We start from the raw sequence: 27252 nt of genomic DNA, 5'->3' as shown, positions 1-27252 counted from the left end.
ACACACACACACACACACACACACACACACACTGAGGTTCTGTATCACCTGCAAGTGGTTCATCTGATAACACCAATTCCCGGTCAACGAATACCATACCACCTCCAATAGGCACTCTACGCCACCATAACACACCCTACACCACTCCTTAACACACCCTACACCACCCTAACACACCTCCTACACCACCCTGGACATTCCAATTAATCTCACAACCACCCTAACACACCCTAACACACCCCTAACACACCTCACACCACCACGTCCCCTGTTCTTACCCACGACAAGTTCTCAGAAGACACGAGGCCAGAACAAGCAGGTCTTTTGGTGATGTTTTTCGCACTTCTGTTAAATGTTGGTTAGGTTATAGCGTGACGGCTGCCTAGGGGGTGAAATAAGGGGTAAGGGGTGTTTGTGTCAAGGGGTAAAGGGTGACTGAGAAAGTTAAGGGGTGAACTGGTTAAGGGATTTAACATCTTAAGGAGTTAGACGTCTTAAAGGGTGATTTAAGGGGGAAGGGTTGAACGTCTTAAGGGGTGAACTTCTAAAGACTTAAAACACAGGACGTGGGTTGGTTGTTGTAGCGGTTGCAGGAGTTATTACAGTCAGGTGGTCGAGATGGGGGCAGGGGGGGTGAGGGGCGTGGGAGGGGTGTGATGGATGGGAGTGAGGTAGGGGACATGTAGGGAAGGGAAGGACAGATTGAGGGGAGAGGAGGGGGGGAGGTGGAGGAATCTGGAATGAGAATGAGGGGACGTGAGGGGCGGAGTAGACAGTAAGGAGGATGAGGAGGAGGTGGACGGCTTGAAAGAGGGGGTGGAGGTGTGGGGTTAAGGGGGGGGGGTGGGTTAAGGGTGGGTGGCTAAGGGGTGAACCAACCCTTGTGGCGCTGCCGGAACCTCAGAAAGCTATTTGCATACCACGGTGTGATGGTGCCCAGATGGTGGGGAGGGGGGTGAGGTGCTACTCAGGTGCGGGAGGAAAGTACGTGGAGGGGGTAAGGAGGAAGAATAAATACTAGAAGGGGGTGAGGGTGAGAGGGGGGAAGTAATTAGGAAGGGGTGAGGAGGGGAGAGGGGGGAAGTACTAGAAGGGGGTGAGGGAGGGAGAGGGGGAAGTACTAGAAGCATAAAGGAGGGGAGGAGAGGGGGGGAAGTACTAGAAGGGGTGAGGGGAGGGGGAAGAGAGAGGGGAGGAGGATTAGTGAGAGAAGGGGAAGTGAGGAAAGTACAGTTGAGAGAGAGAGAGAGCGGTATTGATTAGGTGGAGGAAGAGGAGCTAAGAGGAATAAGTGGGAGGGAGGCAACAAGAGAAGATGGAGAAGGACGAATGGAGGAAGAGGAGGAGGGAGAGGAAGAAGGACATTAAGTGGAGGAAATGACAAGAGATAGACAGTGGGCAGGAGGGAGGAGTGGATAATGGCTGGGAGAGGACACGTGATTTAGGCCCTGAAGACATGCCAGGTGGAAGGGGTATGTATACTAGGAGGAAGGGGTATGTATACTAGGTGGAAGGGGTATGTATACCCAGGATGAAGGGTATGTATACTAGGTGGAAGGCATGTATACTAGGAGGAAGGGTATGTATACTAGGAGGAAGGGGTATGTATACTAGGAGGAAGGGGTATGTATACTAGGAGGAAGGGGTATGTATACTAGAGGAAGGGCACACACAGGAGGAAGGGTATGTATACTAGGGGTGGAAGGGTAGGAGGAAGGGTATGTATACTAGAGGAAGGGGTATGCATAGAGTGAAGGGGTATGTATACTAGGAGGAAGGGTATGTATACTAGGTGGAAGGGGTATGTATGGGACTAGAGGATAAGTATGTATACTAGGAGGAAGGGTATGTATACCTAGGAGGAAGGGGTATGTATACCAGAGGAAGGGCATGTACACAGGCAGCCAAGTATGTATACTCAGGAGGAAGGCATGGCAATGGTGAGGAAGGGGTATGTAATTAGGTGGAAGAGGTATGGCACAGGAGGAAGGTATGTATACTAGGAGGAAGGGGTATGTGACAGTAAATGAGTGTATACTAGGAGGAAGGGTATGCATAATAGAGGAAGGGTGTATACCAGGAGTGAAGGGTATGTATACTAGGTGGAAGGGTAAGGGTATAATAGAGGAAGGGTATGTATACTAGGAGGAAGGGGTATGTATACTAGGTGGAAGGGGTATGTATACTAGGTGGAAGGGGTATGTATACTAGGAGGAAGGGGTATGTATACTAGGTGGAAGGGGTATGTATACTTACCTGTCCTGAGAGGCTGATGACACCTGTATTCTCGCTCATTAAGTAAGTGACAGGTGAGGTACCACTAGAACGTTTGTGTTGTGTGTTACTTGGTGTGTTGTGTGTTACTTGGTACTTGGTGTGTTACTTAAGTATTTGTGTGTTTCTTAATGATTTGCATGTTACTTAAAACGTTATGGTTTACCTGGTGTGTTGTGTTACTTGGTGTGTTGTGTGTTACTTGGTGTGTTATGTTACTTTATACTACGGCACGTTCCGTAATATATACTTTCAAATTACAAACTTTCTTAAAACATGACTCAAGTGTTTATTGATGTCAACAGTATTTTTTTCACTTATTTCTACTTATATTTACTTAAAACTTCCCTCACTTATAAGATTTATATATATTGATGTTATATAAATTTTAATGGAATATAAATTTTCATATATTACACGTTTATATGTGTGTGTATACAAGGGGTGTACACATGGGGTGAAGGTGTACACATGGGGTGAAGGTGTACACATGGGGTGAAGGTGTACACAAGGGGTAAAGGTGTACACAGGGGGTAAAGGTGTACACAGGGAGTGAAGGTGTACACAAGGGGTGAAGGTGTACACAAGGGGTGAAGGTGTATACAAGGGGTGAAGGTGCACACAGGGGGTAAAGGTGTACACAAGGGTTAAAGGTGTACACAGGGGGTGAAGGTGTACACAAGGGGTGAAGGTGTACACGAGGGGTGAAGGTGTATACAAGGGGTGAAGGTGTACACAAGGGTTAAAGGTGTACACAGGGGGTGAAGGTGTACACAAGGGGTGAGGGTGTACACATGGGGTGTATACATAGCCTCCTGAACATGTATTCTTCCTGTGGTTTTCAGGATGTGTCTTCCTGCCTCCTGATATTGACTTCACTTCAGAACTTTCAGGTACAGTTTAGGCCCCCTTAATCCCCCCTTACCTCCCTTACAACCCCTTATTTCCCCAGTCCATCCCTTTTTCCCCCTTACCCCCCTTAATTCCCCCTTACCCCTCTTACACCCCTTAATTTCCTTCCCCAGCCCATGTTATAGTCCCCCTTACCCCCTTACCCTCCCTTACACTCCCTTAATCCCCACCCTCCCTATCCCATCCCTCGTCCATCTAGATTAGTTACGTATCTCCATCTATCCACCTGCCACGCTTTTCCACTTGTCACGCCTATCCACCTGCCACGCCCCCTTCCACACGCCCTATCCCACCTACTGTCACGTGCACGCCCCCTTCCTTCTCCTTGTCACCCACGCATGGTGTTAGTTTGTGTGTGTGACGTCATGAGTGTACACGTGACGTCACAAATGGGTACACGTGCTCTCCCTCCCTCTTGTGACGTCATGAGTGTGCACGTGACGTCACAAATGGGTACACGTGCTCTCCTCTCTCTCTTGTGACGTCATTACCAGTAACTATTCCCTTTGCCGTGTGTGTGTGTGTGTGGGGGTAGTGGTGGGTGATTGTTGTTGTAGTGGTAAAGTAGATTGTTGTTGTAGTGGTGGTAGATAGTTGTAGTGATGATAATTATACAGGTAAGTTGTATATTTGTGTTACATATATATACAGTATATTGATGTTATTACTTAAGATGTGTGTGTGTGTGTGTGTGTGTGTGTGTGTGTGTGTGGGTGGATAGGGTGGGGTGACCAGGTTGGGGTAGGTAGGGTGGGTAGGTGGGGTGTGTAGGTGGGCTGTGGTGGGCTAGAGTGGGTTGTGACAGGAACTCCAGCCATTGTAGAAAGTTCAATATGTCCTCCAGATCCTCAGTAAGCTTCTGGACACACAGGGCGGATGTTGACTCTATACCCCAGCGGCTTCTCCCTCCTTCCCTCCAGGGTGAAGTGTATCTCCCTGGGTCGTGTGGTATATCTCCCTGTATGATGGGTAGTATCTCTTATCTCCCTGGGTCGTGTGGTATATCTCCCTGGATGATGGGTAGTATCTCTTTATCTCCTGGGTCGTGTGGTATATCTCCCTGGATGATGGGTAGTACCTTTTTTATCTCCCTGGGTCGTGTGGTATATCTCCTGTATGATGGGTAGTATCTCTTATCTCCCTGGGTCGTGTGGTATATCTCCCTGGATGATGGGTAGTACCTTATCTCCCTGGGTCGTGTGGTATATCTCCCTGGATGATGGGTAGTATCTCTTATCTCCTGGGTCGTGGTATATCTCCCTGATGATGGGTAGTACCTTTATCTCCCTGGGTCGTGTGGTATATCTCCCTGGATGATGGGTAGTACCTTGTATCTCCCTGGGTCGTGTGGTATATCTCCTGGATGATGGGTAGTATCTCTTATCTCCCTGGGTCGTGGTATATCTCCTGATGATGGGTAGTACCTTTTATCTCCCTGGGTCGTGTGGTATATCTCCCTGGATGATGGGTAGTATCTCTTATATCTCCCTGGGTCGTGTGGTATATCTCCCTGGATGATGGGTAGTATCTCTTATCTCCCTGGGTCGTGTGGTATATCTCCTGGATGATGGGTAGTACCTTTTTATCTCCTGGGTCGTGTGGTATATTCTCCTGGATGATGGGTAGTACCTTTTATCTCCCTGGGTCGTGTGGTATATCTCCTGTATGATGGGTAGTATCTCTTATCTCCCTGGGTCGTGGTATATCTCCCTGGATGATGGGTAGTACCTTTTATCTCCCTGGGTCGTGTGGTATATCTCCCTGGATGATGGGTAGTACCTTTTTATCTCCCTGGGTCGTGTGGTATATATCCCTGGATGATGGGTAGTCTTATCTCCCTGGGTCGTGTATTTATCTCCTGTATGATGGGTAGTACCTTTTATCTCCCTGGGTCGTGTGGTATATCTCCCTGGATGATGGGTAGTACCTTTTATCTCCCTGGGTCGTGTGGTATATCTCCCTGTATGATGGGTAGTATCTCTTATCTCCCTGGGTGTGTGGTATATCTCCTGGATGATGGGTAGTACCTTTTATCTCCTGGGTCGTGTGGTATATCTCCCTGTATGATGGGTATCTCTTATCTCCCTGGGTCGTGGTATATCTCCTGGATGATGGGTAGTCCTTTTATCTCCTGGGTCGTGTGTTATATCTCCCTGGATGATGGGTAGTACCTTTTATCTCCCTGGGTCGTGTGGTATATCTCCTGGATGATGGGTAGTACCTTTTATCTCTGGGTCGTGTGGTATATCTCCTTAATGATGTGAGGATTATTACCATGAATTTTGGTTGAGACATTGTGAGAGTGAGTGTGTGAGAGTGAGTGTGTGTGTGTGTGTGTGAGAGAGTAGGTGTGTGAGTGTGTGTGTGTGAGAGAGTGAGTGTGAGAGAGTGTGTGTGAGTGTGAGAGAGTGTGTGAGAGATATTGTACTGACAGCGGAAATAGACGAGTGACTGGTGATTGGGTTAGCGACGGAGGGCCTGCGTCACCAATCCTGTTAGCATTTTGAGTGAGCCAATCAGCTTCCACTTATTGTCTGGCTGAAACACTCCTGACTACCTGTATAACTACCTGATGTGTGTTTCCTTGTTTGTTTGTTTGTTGTTGTTGTTATTTGTATTGGGTGAGATGACCGGGTTTGGGATGTGGGTCAGCCCAGGAGTGTATGTATGTATGTATGTATGTATGTATGTATGTATGTATGTATGTATGTATGTATGTATGTATGTATGTATGTATGTAAGTCAGGGGGTACTCAAGACTTTCACGTACTCAACAGGAAATGAAATCTTCACTACACGAACCACAAACTAGCTTAAAAAAATAGAAAGCCCAATAGAAACTACATAACCTAATAGTCCTCAAAATAGCCACTGATAACTATTCCTGCTAGTTAATGAGCTATTGATGAAAAGTAATTCTAATATGCAATGTTTATCTATAGTAGTACAGTACAGAGCTGTTGGTGTTAATGTGTCTTGAGGGAGGGATGGAAGGGAGAGGGAGGGAAGGAGGATAGGAGAAAAAAGAGGAGGGAGGGGTGGGAAGGAGAAGAAAGAAAGAGGTGGGTGGGTGGAGGAAGGAAGTGGAAGAGAGGAGAAGGAGGAAGGAAGAAGGGGAGAGGAGGAGTTCATGGACAGTCATGCACCAGATCACCGAGTAATGATATACTGTGTTCACCACCACTGCTACCAACACACACACACACACACACACACACACACACACACACACACACACATACACATACATACATGCATACATTCTCTCTCTCTCTCTCTTCTCTCTCTAAAGCATGACTGCAACAGAAACTCAATCCAGTGTAACAGTAAAAAGAAAAAGAGTGAGAGAGAGAGAGAAGAGAGAGAGAAGAGTCAGTGAGGGAGGCTGTTGGGCCAGAAACCCATGATTAATGTGAATTTCTGTACCCAATATATGAACCCTGGCAGTAAGTGATGTGCTTGTGCTGGCCGGGGGGGGAAGGTAGGGAGATAGGAGTGGGGGATTGGGGTAGTGGAAGTAGGGGAGGAAGGGGTGGGTTAGAGTGGGTAGGAGGAGGGGTAGGGGAGGGATGGGGTAGAGAGGTGGGAGGAGGGGGAGGGGGAGGGGAGGGAGTATGGGAGGGAAGAGTGGGAGGTAAGGGAGGGGAGTATGGGAGGGAAGGTGGGGGGTAAGAGGAGGGAGGGAGTATGGGAGGGAAGGTAGGGGCAGGGGAGGTATGGGAGGAAGGTAGGGGCAGGGGAGGGTATGGGAGGGAAGGTAGGGGTAAGGGGGAGGGGTGGGAGGAAGGTAGGGGTAAGAGGAGGGAGGAGTATGGGAGGGAAGGTGGGGGGGGTAAGGAGGAGGAGTATGGGGAGGGTAAGGGAGGGAGTATGGGAGGGAGAAGATGGGGGGGAGGGGGAGGAGGAGTATGGGAGGAAGGTAGGGGCAGGAGAGGTAGTATAACCTCTCACATATCTACACATAAGTCACATATTACAACCATCCTACATATAAATAGCTTAAATAGCCTATATATTACATCTTAATAGACAATAACCCCCCCTCCCTCCCCTCAGTGAAGTTGTACCTTGATCATCTCGAGTGTTAGGTGGAGGAGATGATGGCCCTGAGCGTGTCTGCATCACCATATACATAAGATATAACTTTTGTAAACAATGACACGTGTGAAGTGGGTGTAAACAAAGTGATTATGGAGAGTAAACACGGAGGTAGAGTCAACAACTTATCATGGCACAAGACACAACAAGATGAGAGATTTGGTTCATTTTGTCTCGTGTGTCCGTTATATCCGTTGTGTCCGTTATATCCGTTGTGTCCGTTATATCCACATGTCCGTTATATCCACATGTCCGTTATATCCACATGTCTGTTATATCCACATGTCCGTTATATCCACATGTCCGTTATATCCACATGTCGTTTTATATCCACATGTCCGTTATATCCACATGTCCGTTATATCCACATGTCCGTTATATCCACATGTCCGTTATATCCACATGTCCGTTATATCCACATGTCCGTTATATCTGTGTTTGTTGAGGGGAATAACATTGTTTGTTTGCTATATAATAAGAAAAGGTTTGTGTCAGTTTGTTCACTTTGTGTACTTATAAAACCTATAAGACGGCACTTTTAACGGGGGTAAACGGAGGTAGCGGTGAAACGTGGTGCCGCAGGGGTTGGTGGGGGGGGGCAGGTGAAGTAAGTGTGGCGGCAGATGGTGGAGGCTGCGGGTGGTAGGAGTGATCGCACGTTCACCCGTTCTCCTCCCCCTCCCTCCTTCACCGCCGCAGCCGCAGTCCGTATACACGACTGGCTAGCTGGCCGCTCCTCCACTTGCCGCACCCAGTTTTCTGCGGCAGCCAACAGCATCACTTATACCACCTACCACCATCACTTACCACCTACCACCATCACCGCTACTACCACCTACCACCACTAACTTGTAGCTTGGCAGTGTTGGTGTAACCTGACTACTACAACTACTATTTCTACTATCACCATCACCACCGAGTAATATAGTAGTAGTAGTGGTGATGGTGGTAGTAGTAGCGTTAGTAATGGCAGTAGTAGGGTGGTGGTAGTGGTCGTGGTGGGTAGTGGTGGTGGTGGTGAGTGTCGTGGTGTGGTGGTGGTAATGGTGGTGGTGGTCGTGGTCGTGGTGGTGGTGGTGGTAGTGGTGGTGTGGTAGTGGTGGTAGTGATGGTGGTGGTAGTGGTGGTAATGGTGGTGGTGGTGGTGGTGGTGGTGGTGGTCGTTGGTGGTGGTGGTGGTGAGTGGTGGTGGTGGTGGTAGTGGTGGTAGTGGTGGTGGTGGTAGTGGTGGTAGTGATGGTGGTGGTAGTGGTGGTGGTGGTAGTGGTGGTAGTGATGGTGGTGGTGTGGAACAGATAGGGGTCAATAAATCTTGTTGGTAAGTGTTCGTAAAGTCCTACTGAAATACGTTGGATTTTTTCGTTAATTGCGCCCTTGGACACGCCTTTGAACCACACCCCTGAACACACGCCCTTGGACACGCCTTTGGACACACACCCTTGAACACACGCCCTTGGACACGCCTTTGAACACGCCCCTGGACACACGCTATTGGACACACGTCCTGAACACACGCCCTTGGACAACGCTATTGGACACGTCCTTGGCACACGCCCTTGGACAAACGTTGTGGACACGCCTTGGACACACGCCCTGGACACACGCCTTTGAACACACGCCCTTGGACAAACGCTGTGGACACACGTTATTGGACACACACAGCCTTGGACACGCCCTTGGACACGCCTTTGAACACACACCTTGAACACACGCCCTTGGACACGCCTTTGAACACACGCCCCTGGACACCGCCCTGGACACACGCCCTGGACACACACGCCCCTGGACACACACACGCCCCTGGACACACGCCCCTGGACACGCCCCTGGACACACGCCCCTGGACACACCCTGGACACACGCCCCTGGACACACGCCCCTGGACACACGCCCCTGGACACACCCCTGGACACACGCCCTGGACACACGCCCTGGACACACCCCTGGACACACACACCCCTGGACACACACCCTGGACACACACCCTGGACACACACACCCCTGGACACACGCCCCTGGACACACACCCCTGGACACACACCCCTGGACACACACCCCTGAACACCCCTGGACACACACCCCTGGACACACACCCAGACACACACCCCTGAACCACACACCCCTGACACACGCCCTGAGCACACGCCCTGACACACACACCCCTGGACACACACCCCACAGCACACCCTGAACACACGCCCCTGGACACACGCCCCTGGACACACACACCCCTGGACACACACCCCTGAACACACGCCCTGGACACACGCCCCTGGACACACGCCCTGGACACACACCCTGGACACACCCCCTGACACACGCCCCTGGACACACGCCCTGGACACACGCCCTGGACACACGCCCTGGACACACACCCCTGGACACACGCCCTGGACACACGCCCCTGGACACACGCCCCTGGACACACGCCCTGGACACACGCCCCTGGACACACACCCCTGGACACACGCCCCTGGACACGCCCCTGGACACACGCCCCTGGACACACACTAAGACATAGCCAGACATAATTAGTTTTGTTATGACTTTATTTATGTCTGATGAGAGGAACCGATCAAAGACAGATAGACAAACAGACAGATACAGACAGACATACAGATAGATGATAGAGAAACAGAAGACAGACAGACAGACAGACATATAGATAGATAGAGAGAGAGAAGACAGACAGACAGACAGACAGACATATAGATAGATAGAGAGACAGAAGACAGACAGACAGACAGACAGACATATAGATAGATAGAGACAGAAGGTGAACAGACATATAGATAGATAGAGACAGAAGACAGACAGACAGACAGACATATAGATAGGACAGACAAACAGATAGATAAGTAGACAGACAAACAGACAGATACAGACAGACAGACATATAGATAGACAGACAGACAGAAGACAGACAGATAGACAGACATCGTTCTTGTACCATAAAACACCCAAACGTTTATCGTGTGTCAACTGTGTGTGTGTCAGGGAGATTTCAAATCGTTTTTTTTTTTTCGTGGTGCTGAAATGTTTTATTTTGGTGTGTGTGTTTTGTAAGACCTTGTGGCGAGAATATGGTTGGGAAATGGTGTGTGTGTGTGTGTGTGTGTGATGTAGAGGATGAGTATATGTGGGGGCGTTGTCTCTCCTCCTCCTCCTCCTCCTCCTCCTCCTCCTCCTCCTCCTCCTCCTCTCCTCCTCCCTCCTCCTCCTCCTCCTCCTCATCATCATCTGTCATCATCATCTTCTTACTACTGCTAATCCTCCTCCCCCCCCCCTCTGCTAGTGGTGGAGGCTAGTAACGTTCCTGCTACTGCTTTTTCCTGGCGTCACGGGCTAGTGGTGGTGGAGATAGTGGTGCTGTATATATTTTGGTTCTTTACAGGCGCCGATCTGGTCTTCCTGTTGTGTGTGTGTGTGTGTGTGTGTGTGTGTGTGTGTGTGTGTGTGTGTGTGTGTGTGTGTGTGTGTGGGTGTGTGTGTGTGTGTGTAACTCAGGTGAAACTGTGATTACATCTCATGGTCTGACGTGTTGATTGGGCTTGTCACTACCTGACCACCTACACTACCTTTCTCTCACAATGTGTACATGAGGTCGTGTACACTACTTATTACACGTGTATATGCGGTATACATGTGCACGTTTAAGATAGGAACGTTGGTTTTGCTGGTGTGTGTGTGTGTGTGTGTGTGTGTGTGTGTGTGTGTGTGTGTGTGTGTGTGTGTGTTTAGGGGGAAAACAGCTACCAATCACTGTTGTTTGGCTGCGTCCCAACCTTTAAGGGGAGAGGGTGAGTACTTAGCTAAGGGGTTCTTGAGTACGAGACACACCTCCCTTAACGAGGGTTGGGGTATCTAAGGGTGAGACTTAAACCCCTTTACCACCTCGACGTCCCCTCTCATCATCAACCCCTTCACTACCCCCCATCACCCCTTCGACCCCCATCACCCCCCTCCGACTCCATCACCCCCTCCGACCCCCATCACCCCTCTTGGGCCCCCACCCTCCGTCACCAACTCCACCAGGCAGTGCCCAAAATACGGTAGAGGAGCATGTTCTCTCGACCCCGGCAGTAGAGGCCAGGGGTCAGGTGGTGCCAAGTGGTGCCAGGTGGTGCTGTTGACGGCCTGCACCTGCCCATACACCTCCTGAGAGAGAGAATTTACGTATATATATATATCTGGAACATGATGGTGTGTTAAGTTAGGTTAGATTAGGTTAGGTTAGATTAGGTTATGGGTTAGGTTAGGTTGTGTTGATAAGTTTCTTTTAGTGTCTTCACCTGGCCATGATCTCACTCACACAACACTTTAAGCTTAGGGGAGCTATTAACTCACCTGTGACAGCTGAAATGGGTTGTTTTTGGCCAGGCTTCAGCTTAGTTCTTGTTAAATGCTCCTGGCACGCTCCTCCCCCCTCCCCGGCGCCCATAGCAATGCCGGAAATGTACCCAAATGCCTCTTGAGACTCGCCCCCGACCGCCCGATAATCCTTGGTACCGAGTTTTTCTAAAGCCTCGGAGTCTTAGTGGCTCTTGGGGTGACGTAGGGGCCAGATGGAGGTGGCCGTAGAGGCTGGGTCGTTATACATGGTGTGGGACTCGTTATACATGGTGTGGGACTCGTTATACATGGTGGGGATTCGTTATACACTGTGGGGATCGTTATACACTGTGATTCGTTATACGCTGTGGGATTCGTTATATATGGTGTGGGACTTGTTATACATCGTGTGGGACTCGTTATACAGTTGGGACGTAATGTGGATTGTATACCTGGGTGTTATCACTGTGGGATTCGTTATATAAGGTGTGGGACTTGTTATACATCGTGTGGGACGTGTTATACATGTTGGCTGTTATACACGGGTGATGAAGTCGGTATGTTTTTAGTAGGAGTTGATGCCATTGGTGGATATTAGTGCTGTTGTGTTGATAGGTTAAAATTAAGTGTTACTAGATGTTCATTGGTCGAGATCAGGAGTAACGACGTTCATTGGTTGAAAGTGGAACTAACTGTCTTTTTATTGGTTGAAATCTGGAGTAACTTGACATGTAACGACGTTTATTGGCTAAAAATAGGAGTATCTTTTCTTTCATTGGTTGGAATCAAATATCTTTGTGTTCATTGGCTAAAATTAGAGTGAGTTGACGCTTATTGGTTGAAATTGGGAGTAACGATGCTTTGATTGGTCGACATGTATGAGAAGAGATTTTACCTGGAGGATGAGGTCGAGTGTAATGGGTCCTCCTCCTCCTTTCTTCTCTTCTTCTTCTTCTTCTTCTTTCTTCCTCTTCCTCACTACAACCAGCAGTCGATGTTTATAGAGTGAGGAGGTTGTACACACACACACACACACACACACACACACACACACCCACACACACACACACACACACACACACACACACACCTTCTACTGCTCTGTTATAACTGTTGTGTTTGATGTGTTTTCGTCTTTAGTTGTTTATTTATTTATATAATTATTTATTTGTTTATTTACGTATTTATTTATTTATTTAATTTATTGTTTTTTGTTAATTTATTTGTTTATTTATTTATTTATTTATTTATTTACTTTATTTTTACAGCCATGACTGCTTTTACCCTAACGTGTTAACTTTTGCTACCATTACCATACTTACAGGTGACCATCTCTGAAGGCTATTGTAACTACCATACTTACTTCCATTGGTGATGAGTATGGTAGAGACTGTTATATATACCATACTTGATACTACCATGGGGGGTCTTATTGCTACCATTAACCTTCCATTAAGCAATCTTAGAAGAGGGTTTCGTGCTACCATACCTCCCTCCCCTCCCTCCTCCATCCTCCCTCCCCACTACCATTGCTTCTGATGGTGATAATAGTCAGGACTGGAGCCTGATAAGCCCTTAGGGTGAATCGTGAGGCCCTTGAGAAGAGAATAGGGGTAGAGAAGTGCCTAGGGACCCAACACCCCTCCCCCCCACCAATGACAGACTCCCCCCATAATAGACAGATAGAAAGTTAAGGTATTAAATGGTTCATTATTTTTGTGGTAATTAGCAGGTGTGTCCCAGGGGCTCTCAGGTGTTAATTGTTTTGATGGTAGAGGTATGGTGGAGATTAAGGTGTGGTAGTGAGGTGTGGTGGTGGTGGTGGTGGAGGTAAGTTATGGTTGGAGGTGAGTTGTGGCGGAGGTGTGGCGGAGATGTGGCGGTGGTGTGGCTGAGGTGTGGCGGTAGTGTAGAAGGTAATAGCGTTTACAGTAGTTGGAGGACCAAGTGTCGATGACCACCGTTTTAGTTAATAGTGGAGACGTGAAGAACGGCTGTGTAATGATGGCTGAGGAGGAGAGTTTGAACGTGTGTGTCTGCCATTGTGAACGCCTAGAAGTGAACGTCTGAGAGGGATTGGACGTCTGGGAGGGGGTGAACGTGTAGTGGTGAACGCCTGGGGGTGTACGTCTGAGAGGGAGTGAACGTCTGAGAGGGGTGAACGTCTGGGAGGGGGTGAACGTGTAGTGGTGAACGCCTAGGATTGAACGTCTGAGAGGGGGTGAACGTGTAGTGGTGAACGCCTGAGAGTGAAAGTGTGGTGGTGAAAGAGAAGTGAACGTATGGTGATCGTGAACGCTGGGAGTGAACATCTGGGAAGGAGTGAACGTAGTGGTGAACGCCTGAGAGTGAACAACAAGAAGTGAACGTGTGGTGATGGTGAACGGTTACCAGCTTCCAGGAAGACGGTGGTCAGCTGTGCAGTGACTGATGATTAAGTAGTGAACGTGTTTATCTTACCTCGTGTTATTATCTTGCTGTTCTTCTTCTTCCTTAGGTGTGTGTGTGTGTGTGTGTGTGTGTGTGTGTGTGTGTGTGTGTGTGTGTGTGTGTGTGTGTGTGTGTGTGTGTGTGTGTGTGTGTGTGTGTGTGTGTGCCGGGCCACCTAAAAATAGTAGAGGCAACATAGGTCATTAAACCTTACCCACTACAAGTACCCACATACCTGTCACAAGTACCTACCTACCTAGTTCAGTCTACCTACGTATCTACTCCTACCTACCTGTTCCAATCTATCTACTTCAATTTATCTGCCTAACCTGACCTGACCTCACCAGACCTGACCTAACGCAACCTATTTTAGTTTAACCTCTCCTGACCTGACTTGATCTGACCGTTAGGACCAATAAGAACATAAGAAAATAAGGAGTCTGCAATAGGCTGGTTCGCCTGTGCATGGCAGCTCCTGTCGAGAGTTACTACCACTCTCTATCATCCATGAGCGAACTCGTAACAATGGTTTTAAATTAGACAAATTTAGATTTAGGCGTGAAATAGGTAAACACTGGTTTGGAAACAGAGTAGTGGATGAATGGAACAAGATACCAAATATCATCATTAACTCGAATACGCTGAATTGCTTCAAACATAGGTTGGATGCTCATATGAGCAATAGGGGTTGGGTGTAAACGGGACTGCCCAGTATGGGCCAATAGGCCCGCTGCAGTTTCCTCCATTCTTATGTTCTTATGTTCTTAATCTATCTAGCCTCCTTTTGAAACTTTCCAGAGTTCCCGCACTTACTACAAAGTTGGTAAGCTTGTTCCACTCGTCCACCACCCTATTTGTAGACCAGTTTCTTCCTATCTCCCTTCTAAACCAGTGAGTTACCTTGCTCTAGAGGAGGGGTGAAGGGGGGATACGCCGCAGACTGATAGATCAATGGAGTTTGTGCCGCAGGTTGAAGTAACGGAGGAGAACCTGGTAAATAAATCTCGGCTGCCATATGTAAAGACAGGGGTGGGAGGACGTACCGCAAGTAAGTGAGTGCTGCAGTCAGCTGGGGGTAGTTGTTGAGTTAGGGCTGTGGTTGCCGCAGAGGTGTGAGTGCCGCAGGGTGTGGGGATGCCGCAGAGGGGGTGTGTGGGTGCCACAGGGGAGTGTATGTGGGTGCCGCAGGGAGAGGTGGATGACCTGCGGCAGTGTGTGGAAAGTGAGATGCCGCCGAGATTGTTAATAGTGAAGGTAGTGGTGTTTGACCTTGTGTGTGTGTGTTTGTTTTGTAAGTGTATACAGTGTGTGTGGTGTGTATGTATTGTTTTGTATGTGTGTATTTATGTGTGTATATATGTATGGTGTGTGTGTGTGTGTGTGTATAAATATCTACGGAATATTCCATTGGATCACAGAGAACAAGAACATGTATGTATGTATGTATGTATGTATGTATGTATGTATGTATGTATGTATGTATGTATGTATGTATGTATGTATGTATGTATTGCGGATGTCCTTCGTTAAGCAACATATTGTGAGTTGTGATAGTTTACAGAATCTCTTAGGAAATAACAGTGTGTCACCTACTTAAAGTATATCGAGGTGGGGGGTGGGGGTCAGGGGTCATGGTGGGGGGTCAGGGGTCAGTATGGGTGGGAGGAGGGGTGTGTGGGACGAGGGTGTTTGGGGTGAGGGGTGTGAGAGGTAGGAGGGTGTGTTTGAGGAGGGGTGTGTGGGGGTATGAGGAGGGTAAGTTGATGTAAAGAGACGACCTAGGGAGGAGGAAGGGGATGTTCAGGAAGGTGGGGGGGGATGTCGTCGTTAGGAGAGGGACAGTGACTGTATTGTCTGCCTGTGTGGGTGGCGGGGGTAGAGGAAGGTATGGGGGGGCTGTGTTGGTGATGGGGTCCACATTCCACCCATCACCCCCATCTTCGTCCCTCTTTTTTCCCACTCCTTCCCTATTACCCCTCCTCCACTTCCCTCCCTCTCCTCTTCCTCCTCCTCTTCCCTCACCCACTCTTCCCTCCCTCCACTCTTCCCTCCCTCCACTCCTCTCCTCCTCCCCCACCACCAGTCCTCCATCTCTCACCACCTCTCCTCCTCCTCCACCCCTCCCCCTTCCTCCACGCCTCCCGCCTTCAAGACAGTAAACTAATTGAGCGCCAAGTCGACAACAGAGAGTCGTGTGGACAGCCCAGGCTCGGGTACAACCAGTGTGTGTGTGTGTGTGTGTGTGTGTGTGTGTGTGGACAAAATGATGTTGGACAGTTTCAAAGTGGACTAAATTCCCACCGGACAAAATAAAAATCATCCACACACCTACCTACCTGCCTTACTCTCCTTCCCAGTAGCTCAGGTGAGACGTAAGAGGCAGGTAAGGGCAGAGTGGTGGTGGTGGTGGTGGTGCTGCCTTCCTTCCTTCTTCTTGTAGTCCTTCCTTCACCTGTTCAGTTTTTCCTTCAGTTTCTCTTCCTTCCTCTTTCACCCCTCCTCCTTCTCCTTCTCCTCTCTTCCTCTCCTCTCCTCTCCTCCTCCTCCTCACTACCTCGCCCGGTCTTCAACAATTAAAAAGTTTTAATTGTTGTTACTCGCCACTATGTTGAGGGCATTAAAGAAATCTGTTCCAACAAGTTCATAAGTTTTAATATTGTGTTGGGTGGTGGTGAATGGTGGTAGTTGTGGTGGGTGGTGGTGAATGGTGGTAGTTGTGGTGGGTGGTGGTGAATGGTGGTAGTTGTGGTGGGTGGTGGTGAATGGTGGTAGTTGTGTTGGGTGGTGGTGAATGGTGGTAGTTGTGGTGGGTGGTGGTGAATGGTGGTAGTTGTGGTGGGTGGTGGTGAATGGTGGTAGTTGTGGTGGGTGGTGGTAGTTGTAGTGGATGGTGGTAGTTGTGGTTGTGGTGGATGGTGGTAGTTGTGGTTGAAGTGAATGGTGGTATTGGTGGTAAGGGAGATGGCGGTAGTGGTAGTTGTGGTGGATGGTGGTAGTAGTGATTGACGTTAGTGGTGGTGGTTGTTGTAGTGGTCGACTGGTCGTGTGTCAGTGCAGGGGGTGGTGGTAGGTGGTGGTGGTGGTGGTAGTCGTGTGTCAGTACAGGGGTGGTAGGTGGTGGGGGGGGGCACCAACCACAGTGTGCCACACAGTCGCTTCTGAATGACTCTAGTGTTTAGGCTCCCGTCCTCTTAAGTGCTCCTACCACCGCTACCACCTACCACCATTACCTACCACCATTACCACACCTACCACCATTACCACACCTACCACCACCACTACCAACACCCCAGGCTGAGTTGGTGGTAGTAGCAATAGTAGTGGTAGTGGTGGCAGTGGCAATAGTGGGTGAAGCTGTAAAAACGACAAGCGTGCCAGAAGAGAGAGAGAGAGAGAGAGAGAGAGAGAGAGAGAGAAATTAGTAATACAAAGATGAAGAAGAAGATGATACGCTATTAATGTATTGCACAACCAAGACTTATCTGCCGGGTGTTTGTGACTTGATGTTGCTGTTGCGTGTTCCTTGTGCCTTGTTACTTGTTCCCTGTTCCATATTACTGTTGCTTGTTAATTGTTGTGTTTTTTGTTCCTTGTTACTGTCCCTTATTCCTGTTCATTGTCCCTTATTCCGTGTTCCTTATTCCTCATTCCTTGTTCCCTATTCCTTGTTACTGTCCCTTATTCCTGTTCCTTGTTGTGTTTTTGTTTGTCCCTTTCCTTGTTTTTCCGTTTCCTTATTCCTTGTTCCCTGTTACTCTCCCTCATTCCTTGTTCCTTATTCCTTGTCCATCATTCCTCGTTCCTTGTTACTGTCCCTCATTCCTTGTTCCTTCATTCCTGTTCTTGTCCATCATTCCTCGTTCCTTGTTACTGTCCTCATTCCTTGTTCCTTCATTCCTCGTTCCTTGTTCTGTCCTCTGTTCCTTCATTCCTCATTCCTTGTTCCTTGTTCCCACACTCAGTCATACAATCATTTGGTTCATTCGAGTTTGTTTTTTTTATTCACCTGCCTGTATAATGTTATGTATTTGGCGGGTTTAAAGTTAGCGTATCGTGTTTTATAGGGAAATCTAGTCAGGTGGTTTAATAGTGTTTTTGTGGTTTATTTTCAGTGTTTTAATGTGGGTTATTTTCTATCTGGGAGTGTTTTAGTAGGGTTTAATTCTACTACTTTAACGTTTTATGTATCTGGATGTGTTTTAATAATGTTTTTGTGGTTTTTTAATTATTGGTTTAATGTTTTGTTTATCTGGGAGTGTTTTAGTAGCGTGTTTTATGGTGTTTGTGTTGTGGTTTATGTTGTAACTTCTGAGAACATAAGTAATGTGTGTGGGGGGGGGGGCGGTATGAATGAATGTGTGTGTATGTTTGAGTAAGTAATGTGTGTGTGTGTGTGTGTGTGTGGTTTGAATGAGTGTATACATGTGTGTGTGTACAGTAGGCCATCAGCTCACCTGCGCCTCACAATACAAAGGTGGTAAGTATGCTAATTAGCTCCTAATCATATGCTAATTGTATACCACCAGGTGAATTAGCTCAGGAACCAACTGTTACTTTCGCCAGGTATATTATTTTTTTTTTTTCATTTTTTCAGTGATATTTTCTTGAGTTTCCTTTAATTCATTTTTCTTTTCGTTCTGTTTTCTTTCTGTTCTTCCTTCATCTTTATTATTTCTTTATTGTCTGGTGATGTGAGAACGTATCTAACTGGTGATGTGAGAGTGTATCTAACTGGTGATGTGAGAGTGTATCTAACTGGTGATGTGAGAGTGTATCTAACTGGTGATGTGAGAGTGTATCTAACTGGTGATGTGGAGAGGTATCTAACTGGTGATGTGAGAGTGTATCTAACTGGTGATGTGAGAGTGTATCTAACTGGTGATGTGAGAGTGTATCTAACTGGTGATGAGAGTGTATCTAACTGGTGATGTGAGAGTGTATCTAAATGGTGATGTGAGAGTGTATCTAACTGGTGATGTGAGAGTGTATCTAACTGGTGATGTGAGAGTGTATCTAAATGGTGATGTGAGAGTGTATCTAACTGGTGATGTGAGAACGTATCTAACTGGTGATGTGAGAGTGTATCTAACTGGTGATGTGAACGTATCTAACTGGTGATGTGAGAACGTATCTAACTAGTGATGTGAACGTATCTAACTAGTGATGTGAACGTATCTAACTGGTGATGTGAACGTATCTAACTGGTGATGTGAACGTATCTAACTGGTGATGTGAGAACGTATGTAACTGGTTCGAAGCTACGACACAAAGATTGACTCACGACAGACTGACAGACAGACAGGTTGAGTGACTGGCAGAGATAAACAGTGAGTGTTGGTCAAGCAAACAGGGAGAGAGAGAGAGAGAGAGAGAGAGAGAGAGAGAGAGACACCATATATAGAAAAGATTATCCACAACATGACATTAACACACACACACACACACACACACACACACACACACACACACACACCCTGGTACTGTCCCAATTGGTCCAGAGGTTGATTGTTGCTGTCTATAAGATGATTGGTTGATTATGGTCCGCTATACAGGTAATTCAGTACAGGTAAGGGTGGTCTTTGGGGTCAGCTGGGGGGAGGGGGTTAATTTACCTAGCCGGGGGATTGGGGGTGATTTACCTGGCCGGAGGAGAGGGGGTTAATTGGTTGATTTACCTGGGCGGACCTGTGCTAACACCCATTGATTTGGCAGGTAATGTAGGTGAGTGAGGTTGAGGGCTGTTTTCACCTATTTTTCTCCCCTCCTCCTCTCCTCTCTCTTCCTCTCACCCCCGAACCTCCTGTGGGTGGTGGTGGATGGTGGTAGTAGTAGTTGCGATGGTGGTTGTGGTGATAGTGGCATCTATCGTCTATAATTAATTAGCTTTTGAGATCCATTCTACCCCTACTTACCTCCTCCTCTCCCTCCTCCTCCCTCCTCTCCTCCACTTACCCCCCCACCCTCTCCCCACTCCTCCCACCTCTTCCTCCCCACCTCCCCACTCCTCTCCTCCCTCCACCTCCTCTCTCTCCCCACCCCCTCCCTCCCCACCCCCACCCCCCTCCTCTCCCTACCCCCCACCCCCTCCTCTCCTACCCCTACCCCCTCCTCTCTCCTACCCCCACCCCTGTACCTACCTACCTAGCCAGATAACAAGGAAGTTGACTTGAGGTAACACCCCCTTCCCTCAACTTATCACCACCCCTAACCACCACAACTACCACCACCACCACCACTGTGTACCTGTGTTGTGCCATTTTGTTTTGTTTTTCGTCTTCCTGTTTTTTTCTTTCATCTTCTTCCTGTTTTTTTCTTCCTTCTCCTTTTATTCCTCCTCCTCTTCCTCCTCTTCATTTTCCCTTTCCTGTTTTTTTCCTCCTCCTTTTCCTCATTCTTTTCTCTTCCTCTTACTTTCCTCTTTCTTCTTCCTCCCCCTCCTCCTCTTCTTTCTCATTGTCTTCCTCCTCCTTCCTCCTTCGTCCTCCTCACCTTCCTCCCGCCGCTGACCAGATGGGGTCCCAAGGGAGGGGTAGTTAAGACAACCCGGGTCATCCTGGACGGTGAGGTCAGGTCACGGGACACCTGGTGACCCGTGACCCGGAATTTAAACAGTTAGTAATAAGGGTCAAAACAACCCCGTGAACACCTGTCGGGTCCCGTTGATTGGTGTAGCAACAGGAGGAGGCTCTGTTGATGGGTGTAGCAACAGGAGGAGGCTCTGTTGATGGGTGTAGCAACAGGAGGAGGCTCTGTTGATGGGTCAAGCAACAGGAGGAGGCTCTGTTGATTGGTGTAGCAACAGGAGGAGGCTCTGTTGATGGGTTCAGCAACAGGAGGAGGCTCTGTTGATTGGTGTAGCAACAGGAGGAGGCTCTGTTGATTGGTGTAGCAACGACCGGCACAACGGCAGTAAGTAACCGCAACAGAGTCTTGATAATAACAACAAAACAATAACAAATCAAGTCTACAACAACAACAACAACAACACCACCACCACCACCACCACCACCACCACCACCACCACCACCACCACCACCACCACCACCACCACCACCACCACCACCACCCACCACCATCACCACCACCACCACCACCACCACCACCACCACCACCACCAAGGGGTCCCGGCAACAGCGAGTGTGGGAACGTCTCTGGAGTGTGACACAGGGATGCCGCCCTCCACCAGAGCTGTCACTTCAAGTAATAACTCCATTAAGTGGACGAGGATCAAGTGTGAGCTCCAGTGCCACTACTGCCTGATTAACTCCTCCTCCAGATGGACACCAGGCCATGTTGGAGGAGGATGGACCACCAGGGCCATGTTGGGGAGGATGGACCAATTAGGCCATGTTGAAGGAAGATGGACCAATTGGTGGGCCATGTTGAAGGAAGATGGACCACCAGGCCATGTTGAAGGAAGATGGACCAATTGGTGGGCCATGTTGGGGAGGATGGACCAATTAGTGGGCCATGTTGAAGGAAGATGGACCATAGGGTCATGTTGAAGATGGACCAATTGGTGGGGCCATGTTGAAGGAAGATGGACCAATTGGTGGCCATGTTGAAGGAAGATGGACCAATTGGTGGGCACATGTTGAAGGATGATGGACCACTGTTGGACCATGTTTGAGAAGAAAAGGAGGAATCATACAAGCAGCAGGATGTTGGGGAAGGAAGATGAAGAGGGGGGGGGGAGGAGTGTTGGAGAGGAGACGGGTGTTGGAGAGGAAGGGGATGGCCAGACAGAGCTATCACCAGAGCATTACTTGTAGTGTCTGGTCGGGGAGGGTAGAGGTGACCAGGTCAGAACGTCTTGACAATAGCGCCTTAACGATGGTTCCGGTCGACGTGACCATGGGGGTAAGGGGGATGTGGAGGAACAGGGGAAGAGGTACGGAACAGCGGGGTGGACGGAACAGGGGAGGGAGGTATGGAAAAGTTCTACTCAGTACAACACACACACACACACACCGGAAACGCGTTAAAGACAGAGCGTCAGCCCTAAACACAACAGCTGACTTACTGAAGCTTGTGTTTATATATTTTGCTACAGCTGACTCAGGAAACACCACTTTTCACCCATTACTTGTGTCTCTTAGTGGACAAATTACCTGAGTTAATGACCATGCTAAGAAGTGGTCGCTTGTTTGTATTGCAGGGGAGGAAGGGAGGGAGAGGGTGGGTTTGTAGGGGTCATTGGTTGATTGGTTGGCTTCATGTGGGTCTCGATGGTGATTGGTTGGTTTTGTGTGGGTCTTGGTGGTGATTGGTTGGTTTTGTGTGGGTCTTGGTGGTGATTGGTTGGTTTTGTGTGGGTCTTGGTGGTGATTGATTGGTTTTGTGGGCTCTGGTGGTGATTGATTGGTTTGTGCGGGTCTTGTGGTGATTGGTTGGTTTTGTGTGGGTCTTGGTGGTGATTGGTTGGTTTTGTGTGGGTCTTGGTGGTGATTGATTGGTTTTAGTGGTCTTGGTGGTGATTGGTTGGTTTTGTGCGGGTCTTGGTGGTGATTGGTCTGATTCGTGTGGGTCTTGGTGGTGATTGATTGGTTTTGTGCGGTCTTGGTGGTGATTGATTGGTTTTGTGCGGGTCTGGTGGTGATTGGTTCGATTCGTGGGTCTTGATGTTGATTGGTTCTAGTTCTAATGGACCCCAGTTCTTAAGAGACTTGCAAGGACTAAGACTCACATGTAAACAATGGCTGTGACGTCATTGAGGTAGCGCCAGAGAGAGAGGGAGAGGGAGACAGAGGGAGAGGGAGACAGAGGGAGGAAACCTCACTTCATACAAAAGCAACTGCTATTACTGTAACGCTATCTGTGAGACAATTGTTACCTGAGGGAAGGTGAGATTACAGAAGTGTGTGTGTGTGTGTGTGTGTGTGTGTGTGTGTGTGTGTGTGTGTGGGGAGGCGAGTACCATTGCTATTGTTAGTTATTTTATGTTTACAGCCACTGTCTTTTAAATACCTTCTGTCATTGTCATCATTGGTGCATTTCTTATTCCTCCCTTCTTCCTCTTTCTTCTTCCTTCCCTCCTCTCCCCTTTCCATAGATGTATCATGACTGTGACCTGTGTGTCATTAATTACTATATATCTGTGTCATTAATTACTATACCCAAAGCCACAATTACTATACCTGTGTCATTAATTACCATACCTGTGTCACAATTACTATACCTGTGTCACAATTACTATACCTGTGTCATTAATTACTATACCTAAAAGTCATTAATTACTATACCAGTCATTAATTACTATACCTGTGCCATTAATTACTATACCTGTGTCATTAATTACTATACCTGTCATTAATTACTATATTCGTCATTAATTACTATACCTGTGTCATTAATTACTATACCTGTGTCATTAATTACTATACCTGTGTCATTAATTACTATACCTGTGTCATTAATTACTATACCTGTGTCATTAATTACTATACCTGTGTCATTAATTACTATACCTGTGTCATTAATTACTATACCTGTGTCATTAATTACTATATCTGTGTCATTCATTACTATACCTGTGTCATTAATTACTATACCTGTCATTAATTAGATATACCTGTATTTAAGTGTCATTAAAGGGTTACATACCATCAATTAAGTGCCATTTACCTGGAGTGCTACTAATGACTCACCTGTGTCTCACCTTGCAGGGTCTGGTGATAGCGGGGTCCAGTGTAACAGCATCAGCCTACCTGCCCCTCCTGCCCTACGCCCCCGTTACTATGACCCGAACCTTGATTACATGGACCGCATCGTCTTGGAGATAGTGGAGACTGAGGCGATTTACGTGAGAGATCTCCGCGAGATTATTGAGGTGAGTGTGTGTTGGAGATAATGGGGTGATGGTGTGTTGGAGATAATGGGGTGATGGTGTGTTGGAGATAATGGGGTGAGTGTGTGTTGGAGATAATGGGGTGAGTGTGTGTTGGAGATAATGGGGTGAGTGTGTGTTGGAGATAATGGGGTGAGTGTGTGTTGGAGATAATGAGGTAAGGTGAGTGTGGTGGAGATAGTTAAGGTAAGTAGTTGTTTGTGTTGGAGATAATTTTTAAGGTTGGGGTGAACCCCAGTCCTAATAGACTGTGGCCCCCAGACCCCAATAGACCCCAAGCCCCCAATAGGCCCCAGTTGTATAGCGTTACGTATCACACACAGGTAACAATGAGGACAGGTATTTCTCCCGTGTGTTAATGGTATGGATGTTTGTGTACCAGTTGTGTGGTTTACTACAGCCAGGGGGGACGTGTCTCTCACTCTACCTCACCTCACCTCATCTCACTTGTTGTCGGTCAAAGATGTGTTGGGGGAGGTGCTGGGGAGGTGCAGGAGGGTGTAGTTGAGGTGGTGTGTGTGTGTGTGTGTGTGTGTGTGTGTGTGTGTGTGTGTGTGTGTGTGTGTGTGTGTGTGTGTGTGTGTGTTTTTTACATAGAGATCTCTCCTCCCGAGTGGCTGACTACGACAAGTCTTATGACAACTCTAGGAGGGGGTTGAAGGTCATGTGTTGTAAGTATAACACACACACACACATACACATGTACGTTATAATTGGAGGGAGTTGTCATGAATATTAAGGTACTGTATTTTGTTGCATCTTCTTCCTCCTCCTCCTCCTCCTCCTCCTCCTCCTCCTCCTCCTCCTCCTCCTCCTCCTCCTCCTCCTCCTCCTCCTCCTCCTCCTCCTCCTCCTCCACAGCATCATCACCAGGGACGTGTACATGGGAGTAGCTGTAGATGGGACGATGTGTACATGAGACTGTGTACATGTGAGTGTATACGTGAGCGTGTGGGTGGAGGCATAGGTGTAGTTGTAGGCGTGGTGGGTGGAGTACCCTGTCCATCCACCTGTACAACCAGTTCATCCATGGTGCAGGTGGGCGGCCCTGAGTACTAAGTGGGCGGGCGGGCAGTAGGCGGTGGCTGTCTGACTGCTGGGTGACTGGGAGCAGAGGGATTGTGGTGATGGTGGTTGCTATGGTTGTAGTTGTGGTGATGCTTGTAGTTATGATGACTAATGCATGAGTCATGAAGGTAAGTTTGAACTATGCATGCTTCCCAGATGGGCGCTGTAAACGCTTCTGCGCTTCACCTTGCACAGGATGACAAGGAGGTGTCCAATAAACTAGCACCTCTCGGGGGCAAATATATAAAAACATATATAACTCATACTCAAGTGTCTAAATCATCATACTCAAGGGTTTTAAGTCGTCATACTCAAGGGTTTTAAGTCGTCATACTCAAAGGGGTTAAGTTGGTAGACAACCGTTTTAACTTCACCAAGGGCAGGAGGATGGCAGGTAGATCACATTGACTCAGGCACTACTTAAGGACTTCACCACCTGTAATTAGTGGTGAGTGATGTACAGGTGAGGTGGGTCTTACCTGGAGCGAGTTGAGGCTAGGAGTCTTCAACATACGTGCGTTGTTCTTTCCTCGTAACGAATGATAGAACGTTCGTAAGTAGGGGTCGAGTCTCGGTGTAATATAGACGCCATTTTGTGATTTTTTTTTTTACCTAAAGTGAATTTGATCCGAGACTTTGAGACTCCATGTGTACACCAATCAGCTGTTAAAAGGTACACATCAAGACAGTGGTGAATCAGCTGTTACAAGGTAAACAACACAACACGTTAATACTCCACCCACATACCTTATAAGGCAGGTGTAGAGGCCACGCCCACCTCCTCCTTTTTCCCCCTCCTACAGGTCTCTCTCATTCACACACCTGTACACTACCTTTGATCAGGCGTCCAGTGAAGGCCAGGTGAGAGCCCTTCCTCAGGTTAGGAGTACAGACGCAGGGTAATAATAATAATAATAATAATTGGCGCCTAAGTTAGGGTGATATTTGTAAACTTAAAACAGGTGTGGGGGTTAGGTTAGGTTAGGTTAAGTTAATTTTAGGTACATATTTTTTACGGGGAGGGCGAACCTTCAGGCGATTATTGAGAGCGACTGAGAGGAAATGGAGGGTGTGGTGGTGGTGGAGGTACTGGGGAGTAGTGGTGGGTGGTGGGGGGTACTTAGGGGCATGGTGCTGAGTGGGGTAGTGGTGGGGTAGTGTGGGAGGGTAGGTGGGGTGGTGGACTGGGGAGCTGGTGGTAGTGGTGGAGCTAGTGGGGTGGGGGCTGGAGGCAGTGGTGGGGCTGGTGGCTGGTAGGGAGGTGGTGCGGGGTGGTGGCACTGGGGGCTAGTGATGGAGGGTAGTGGTGGAGTGGTAGTGCTGTGTGTGTTCCTCCTGTTGTTAAGATGAAATTACACTGTTTATAGAATCTACCCACCAACACTGTGACGGTGGAGGGGAAGGAAGACGGATGATATGAAACTGTACCTCTACAAACAACCAAAGTTGACTCCTGTTACCATTGTTAGGACCCTCCCTCCCTCCCTCCCCCCGCCCTATTTCTCCTTCCTCAGCTGCATATTCTCGGGGAAGGAATTTCTCTCCTATTCATTTCTTTCTCCCTCCTTCACCTTCCTTCCTTCACCTTTCTTCTCTCTCACTTTCCTTCCCTCATCCTCCTCAACTTTCTCACCTTGTCTTATTTACTCTCCTTCCTTAAGTAGTCTCAACGGAAAACGAGATGCAGTCAAACGGGCCACATGATCGGGCCAGTTTTATAAACATTTATAACACGGATGGTAATGGCCACAATTTATTCTGCAGCATCATGAAAAGATAATAAAGTCCCACACCACCCCACCACTCCCTACCACCCCTACCCACCCCCAACCCACCACCCCCTACCACCCCCTCCCACAACCCCACCCCACCACCCTCCCCTACCACCCTCCCCCACCCCCCCCACCACCCACCACCCCCACCACCATACCACTACCCCCTCCCACAACCCCCACCCCACCACCCCTACCACCCTCCCCCACCACCCCCACCACCACCTCCCCCCTACTCCCCCCCCCCCTACCCCCCACCCCACCACCCTCCCCACCCCTACCACCCCCCCACCCCTACCACTCTCCCACCCCACCACCCTCCCCCACCACCACCGGTTGTATCTCCATCCACCCAACAGTTAACGTAAGTCCATATAAGGAAACTTGTCGTGTATTGTATTAGTTCCTGCCCTTACTGACTGACGCCCTGATACTGACGCGACTGACGCCCTTATACTGACGCCCTTATACTGACGCCCTTATACTGACGATATACTGACGCCCTGATACTGACGCCCT

At 48.3% G+C, this 27252-nt stretch overlaps 1 protein-coding gene across 5 annotated transcripts in view; it reads left to right on the top strand.

Moving 5' to 3' along the window:
- Positions 1–27252, top strand: part of LOC121860490 (pleckstrin homology domain-containing family G member 1-like) — a 163546-nt gene that overhangs the window by 101646 nt on the left and 34648 nt on the right. For 4 of the 5 annotated variants that reach the window (XM_042357652.1, XM_042357653.1, XM_042357650.1 and 1 more), the window contains exons 3-4: positions 3120–3167; positions 23712–23875. In XM_042357652.1, the coding sequence (XP_042213586.1) occupies positions 3120–3167; positions 23712–23875 (212 nt within the window). The remainder of the gene's footprint in view (positions 1–3119; positions 3168–23711; positions 23876–27252) is intronic. The other variant, XM_042357651.1, reaches the window with a different exon arrangement.

Source organism: Homarus americanus, unplaced genomic scaffold (genome assembly GCF_018991925.1).
Source record: "Homarus americanus isolate GMGI-L3 unplaced genomic scaffold, GMGI_Hamer_2.0 scaffold22232, whole genome shotgun sequence".
Taxonomy (NCBI): domain Eukaryota; kingdom Metazoa; phylum Arthropoda; class Malacostraca; order Decapoda; family Nephropidae; genus Homarus; species Homarus americanus.
This window is presented reverse-complemented; position numbering and strand designations above follow the sequence as displayed.